The sequence below is a fragment of the Xyrauchen texanus genome, unplaced genomic scaffold (assembly GCF_025860055.1).
Source record: "Xyrauchen texanus isolate HMW12.3.18 unplaced genomic scaffold, RBS_HiC_50CHRs HiC_scaffold_193, whole genome shotgun sequence".
In the NCBI taxonomy this organism is placed as follows: domain Eukaryota; kingdom Metazoa; phylum Chordata; class Actinopteri; order Cypriniformes; family Catostomidae; genus Xyrauchen; species Xyrauchen texanus.
The window spans coordinates 5001-12156 of record NW_026266161.1 but is presented as its reverse complement, the minus strand read 5'-3'; the positions used below and the strand labels follow the sequence as shown (position 1 = coordinate 12156).

General features: G+C 36.9%; 1 protein-coding gene across 1 annotated transcript; it reads right to left on the bottom strand.

Annotated features, from left to right (window-relative positions):
* Positions 1-1699: 1699 nt before the first annotated feature.
* On the bottom strand, positions 1700-6029 carry LOC127641847 (clumping factor A-like). The gene is made up of 6 exons (XM_052124663.1): positions 5999-6029; positions 5684-5876; positions 3797-3904; positions 3052-3159; positions 2305-2412; positions 1700-1717 (listed from the first exon to the last, which is right to left on the bottom strand). Exons 2-6 carry the CDS (start codon positions 5801-5803, stop codon positions 1700-1702), a joined length of 462 nt encoding a protein of 153 aa, XP_051980623.1. The 5' UTR covers positions 5804-5876; positions 5999-6029.
* Between the last annotated feature and the right edge of the window lie 1127 nt (positions 6030-7156).

The following is a 7156-nucleotide window of genomic DNA, read 5'->3' as shown; positions in this document are numbered from 1 at the left end:
CATCTCTTTTTTGGTATGCATTAACAACTACGCAGTCTATTGTGTTCTGACTTGAACTGGGCTCTTCTACTGTTCCAGATGCTTTAGATGTAAGGCTGTGCATTTTGTCTGACGTTGTTGTGTCACAGTCAGGGAAGCTTACAGAGGCAGATTCATTCATATCCAGTTCATCAAGAAGCTGGCGTTTTGTTGGGTTCAGTGTAAGGCTAACATCACTGTCACTGTCGGAAGTGGTATCTGGAACATAATTATCTGAACTCTCTGGTGTAGAATCAAAGAGCTCCCCAGAATCTTGAAGATCCATGTCTTTCATCTTAAATGAAAAAAAAAAAGAAATATTAAAAAGTTAATTAGAAATAGGTAGAACTGCTGCATTTAATTAATTGATCATTAACAGACATAAATTGGCAACTATTGTGATAATCAATGTACTGTTCAAGTATTGTTTTGTTTTAAATTTACAAGTTACATGTGATTATTTGCTGCTTCTTACTGTTTGTTATACTAAAGTTCTTAAGTGTAATAAAACGTTTTTGGGCAGTTGATCTGACAAAAATAAGGACATCTGATGGGTTTTGGGTTTAATGTAAAGGGGATAGTGTTGTCAAAAATATCGATATATCGATACTGAAATATCTGAGCGGTACCAATACTAATTTCCGAGTATCGATACTAGCCGAGCTGTCACTTTCACTTCTCTCAAAGGCGTTGACAAACACCACACACACACACACACACACTCGTCTCATTACGCACTGGTTAAATAGCAAAAGTGAAGTGAATGTAAAGATGGCAAGTGCATGCGGCCCAGCGACCAGTTTTGGTTGATAAAGAACACAGCAGGAGTGCTATCTGGAAATATTTTTGATATGAAGCCAGACATCCCAAGTCTCCGGAAGTCTCCACATATTGATAGCTTCTCCCTGATGCCCATAAATTAGTTCAAATGTCCCGGAATCTATAGCTCACATGCGAGACAGAACATACTCGTGCGCATAACATAGATAGCGCGCACACAACATACACATAAGCGCAGCGGCAGAGAGGGAGAGAGCGAGAGACCTTATGAAAGCTAGTCAACCCCTTAATATAGTGGCAGTTTTTTTCTCCGTGGTATCGAAAATGGTATCGAATATCGATATTTTTCAAGTTATATCGTATCAAGTAAGAAATTCTAGTATCGTGACAATACTAAAAGGGGATGCAAATTTTTGATTTGATATTTTGTAGTCAAAATGATTTATCACATAAGAATATATTAATTACATAAATTATATTTCAATGAGTAATTGATAATGAGAATAAAATGTTGATGGCAGCTCTAAGCAAAATAACTGATCAATTAGAAATGACAATGATTACGTTTACATGCAACCAAATAATCCATTAGTAATCAGACTGACGGCTCAATCAGACTGAAAAGCCTTCATATGCAAACACCTTAATCATATGTAAAGAGTGAGCAGAGCGAGGCTTCCATAATAATGAACTCAAATTATGAATGCCCGTTGCAGCGTGCACATTTAACTTTCGCTTTCAAATTATCGAGGATTTTAACATTTAAAAGAGAGGAGCAAAAGAGGGAAAAACTCCAACTTGTGCATGTAAACATAGCCACTGAGTCTCTTGTTGCGACTTGAGAACTTACCATGATACTTTTAGTCCTTCTCAGTCTTGGTACTAAAATGTCATTTTCATTTCAGAGCTGTATCACAATCTGTAAAAAGAAAAAAAACAGTATTTTACATTATTATAGTATTTGAAATGAAAAAATAAAAAGCATAAGAAAAAAAACAATTATAATAATTATTCCTGGCCCACAAACCTTGCTCACACACATCTGGATTAAAACCGGCTTCATGGGGACCTTTCACACACAGCGTTATAGTTCCTTATGGGGACCAGTTTCATCAAATTCAGTCAAACTCTGTCTGGCGCTCACACACACATCTGGATTAAAACCAGCTTCATGGGGACCTTTCACACACAACGTTATAGTTCCTTATGGGGACCAGTTTCATCAAATTCAAAACACAGGTTTGAACTCAAACACTGACTGAAAGTGTGTTGTGGGGACGTCGTGAGTGTCCATTTTAATGCAACAATTAACCCAGAAAAAATCCTCGTGAAGGATAAAACTGGCCCTAAATACTCCACTACCACTAATCTACTGGACACATGTCGTAGAAACATGTTTAATGTTGTTTAATGTACTAATTTACACCAGATACGCATCAAAATATGCTTACAAATCACTAAACCATGACAAAAACCTAAATCTTTAGTGATGAATGTGAGCATTACCTGTTGAGGAGAGTTGATTTGAGCAGATTCATCATCCATCTGAGTCTCTGACTGGAGAGAAGGATCAGAGTTACTCGCTGTGCTGGTATTAACAGCAGCGCTGGTCATCTGTAAGAGACAACATTCAAAATGACAAGATATTAGAACATGGAAACACAAGAGAGAAATCTGAAACAGATACCACATGGTTTGAGAATGAGAGACAAATCAACTACATCTAAAACATGTATTCCTGTCCAGTCAAACTCTGTGCTGGCTCACACACACATCTGGATTAAAACCAGCTTCATGGGGACCTTTCACACACAACGTTATAGTTCCTTATGGGGACCAGTTTCATCAAATTCAGTCAAACTCTGTGCGCTCACACACACATCTGGATTAAAACCAGCTTCATGGGGACCTTTCACACACAACGTTATAGTTCCTTATGGGGACCAGTTTCATCAAATTCAAAACACAGGTTTGAACTCAAAAACTGACTGAAAGTGTGTTGTGGGGACGTCGTGAGTGTCCATTTTAATGCAAAAATTAACCCAGAAAAAAATCCTCGTGAAGGATAAAACTGGCCCTAAATACTCCACTACCACTAATCTACTGGACACATGTCAGTAAAAACATGTTTAATTTTTTATGGTTTAATGTGGTTTAATGTACTAATTTACACCAGATACGCATCAAAATATGCTTACAAATCACTAAACCATGACAAAAACCTAAATCTTTAGTGATGAATGTGAACGTTACCTGTTGAGGAGAGTTGATTTGAGCAGATTCATCATCCATCTGAGTCTCTGACTGGAGAGAAGGATCAGAGTTACTCGCTGTGCTGGTATTAACAGCAGCGCTGGTCATCTGTAAGAGACAACATTCAAAATGACAAGATATTAGAACATGGAAACACAAGAGAGAAATCTGAAACAGATACCACATGGTTTGAGAATGAGAGACAAATCAACTACATCTAAAACATGTATTCCTGTCCAGTCAAACTCTGTATGGCTCACACACACATCTGGATTAAAACCAGCTTCATGGGGACCTTTCACACACAACGTTATAGTTCCTTATGGGGACCAGTTTCATCAAATTCAGTCAAACTCTGTGCGGCTCACACACACATCTGGATTAAAACCAGCTTCATGGGGACCTTTCACACACAACGTTATAGTTCCTTATGGGGACCAGTTTCATCAAATTCAAAACACAGGTTTGAACTCAAAAACTGACTGAAAGTGTGTTGTGGGGACGTCGTGAGTGTCCATTTTAATGCAAAAATTAACCCAGAAAAAATCCTCGTGAAGGATAAAACTGGCCCTAAATACTCCACTACCACTAATCTACTGGACACATGTCGTAAAAACATGTTTAATTTTTATGGTTTAATGTGGTTTAATGTACTAATTTACACCAGATACATGCATCAAAATATGCTTACAAATCACTAAACCATGACAAAAACCTAAATCTTTAGTGATGAATGTGAGCGTACCTGTTGAGGAGAGTTGATTTGAGCAGATTCATCATCCATCTGAGTCTCTGACTGGAGAGAAGGATCAGAGTTACTCGCTGTGCTGGTATTAACAGCAGCGCTGGTCATCTGTAAGAGACAACATTCAAAATGACAAGATATTAGAACATGGAAACACAAGAGAGAAATCTGAAACAGATACCACATGGTTTGAGAATGAGAGACAAATCAACTACATCTAAAACATGTATTCCTGTCCAGTCAAACTCTGTGCAGCTCACACACACATCTGGATTAAAACCAGCTTCATGGGGACCTTTCACACACAGCGTTATAGTTCCTTATGGGGACCAGTTTCATCAAATTCAGTCAAACTCTGTGCTGCAGCTCACACACACATCTGGATTAAAACCAGCTTCATGGGGACCTTTCACACACAACGTTATAGTTCCTTATGGGGACCAGTTTCATCAAATTCAAAACACAGGTTTGAACTCAAAAACTGACTGAAAGTGTGTTGTGGGGACGTCGTGAGTGTCCATTTTAATGCAACAATTAACCCAGAAAAAATCCTCGTGAAGGATAAAACTGGCCCTAAATACTCCACTACCACTAATCTACTGGACACATGTCAGTAAAACATGTTTAATTTTTATGGTTTAATGTGGTTTAATGTACTAATTTACACCAGATACGCATCAAAATATGCTTACAAATCACTAAACCATGACAAAAACCTAAATCTTTAGTGATGAATGTGAACGTACCTGTTGAGGAGAGTTGATTTGAGCAGATTCATCATCCATCTGAGTCTCTGACTGGAGAGAAGGATCAGAGTTACTCGCTGTGCTGGTATTAACAGCAGCTGGTCATCTGTAAGAGACAACATTCAAAATGACAAGATATTAGAACATGGAAACACAAGAGAGAAATCTGAAACAGATACCACATGGTTTGAGAATGAGAGACAAATCAACTACATCTAAAACATGTATTCCTGTCCAGTCAAACTCTGTCGTGGCTCACACACACATCTGGATTAAAACCAGCTTCATGGGGACCTTTCACACACAACGTTATAGTTCCTTATGGGGACCAGTTTCATCAAATTCAAAACACAGGTTTGAACTCAAACACTGACTGAAAGTGTGTTGTGGGGACGTCGTGAGTGTCCATTTTAATGCAACAATTAACCCAGAAAAAAATCCTCGTGAAGGATAAAACTGGCCCTAAATACTCCACTACCACTAATCTACTGGACACATGTCGTAAAACATGTTTAATTTTTTATGGTTTAATGTGGTTTAATGTACTAATTTACACCAGATAAGCATCAAAATATGCTTACAAATCACTAAACCATGACAAAAACCTAAATCTTTAGTGATGAATGTGAACGTACCTGTTGAGGAGAGTTGATTTGAGCAGATTCATCATCCATCTGAGTCTCTGACTGGAGAGAAGGATCAGAGTTACTCGCTGTGCTGGTATTAACAGCAGCTGGTCATCTGTAAGAGACAACATTCAAAATGACAAGATATTAGAACATGGAAACACAAGAGAGAAATCTGAAACAGATACCACATGGTTTGAGAAAGTAAAACATTCATTTTACATAGTTAATCATTGGGTTTTTTGTGATTATATTTCACCCATTAGTTGCAACATGGTCATTGTATGCCACACATAACTTGGGGGAAAAAGATTTGGCCTAAGACTGTACCAACTCATTCTTTAATGTATAATTTTTTTGGGGGAGTGGGGGATTTGGATATAATTTATTGGAATAGACAAATTAGATTCATAGATTTCTAATAGATCAAATTATAATCTATTCAACCAACAACTTGTTTGACACATGTTGCAAAAATATGAGCTATTTTGTCCACAGTGTGCTTTGCAACATACTTGTGTTCTCCATGGGTAGTTTTCTCCTCCATAATCATAGGCAATTTCTTCTCCTTCTTTAATGTCATCCAGGGCAAACAGACAAAGGTGAGGCTTTCCATTGACGTCAATTTTCTTCATCTTACAATTTGGATGTTTGTGGTCATCATTAACGATCCGCCCATACGATCCATCTTCTCTTGACGCATCAATACTTAAATATGAAACCATGAGAAAAGGATGATTACAAGTACTACAATATACCACCACAAATCAGTGTATTTTTACTATCTTTTTGCATAAGGAATATAGCTTTGCTATAACTTGACTTCTTACCACCATGTTTTCCCTCGTCACTTGAAATCAAACATAAATGCAGCACAGGATGCGTGGTAACGCTTTCTTCTCCTCTGCAGTTCTGCATCATTTATCATATCTCCCTGTACTCAACAACAAAATCACCTTTGCAAATGGCACCCTTTGCAAATAGACCACGTCCTGCAAAATACAGAATTTTTTTTTAATTATTAAAATCTTATAGATAAAGGATGCCAAATACACAAAAAATCATCAACAGTTGGCAGCTGATTTAAAATAAGCTGCAACCAGGGTCTGACTAATGTGCTCATAAGATTATGGTTAGGACATGCATATCTTGGTAAATATTGAATGATAAAATCACACGACCTTACCTTTCACTGCATTGATATACTTCACATCTAATTTGAATGTTTTGTCAGTCTTTGAAACAACATGATGCATGGCATCCTTCAGGGGCTGATTCGTGGTGGCATTTCAAACTGATAGAGGAAAAAATAATGTGAAATAAATTACACGGAAATAGCATGTTCAATAAGTAGACTAGATAAGAATGTTATTGTAATGTTACTGCATTACAATGATATTGTATGTATCAATGTAAGACAAGAAATCTGAACTCTACAATATAATAAAATCAGATTTATTGACTGGCACAATGCTAGCCTTGCGGGCATCAACTCACCATTTTCACTCAGGCTCTAATCTCTCACAAAACCAACATCTATAAAATCCCAGGTAGCCCTGGCAGTTATTTAACTATTAATTTGGTCCTTAACCTAACTAAGTTACTCTTTTGAACGAGCTCACCATACAAACCCCAGTTTATTTTAACTACAGTCATAATTAAAACTAAGTTTATTCATTTAAAGCTACTTTCCATTTCAGTTTTTGTTTTATTTTAGCCTAACGTTACTTAATTTCTCTGTGAAGCACTTTAGTAAAGATCTGTGGCTTGTATATGTTGCCTATGAGTTCATTTAAATGTAAAACAATTACTGATCAGTCAAACATAAGTGCTAACGTGTGTGTGTATATATATATATATATATATATATATATATATATATATATATAAAATATATTTAATTTAAATGATAAAATAATCCACCGTCCAGCACTAACGCAAACTAGACAGAAACAAACTTAATAACCGAATCCCTCCATTAGCACTCA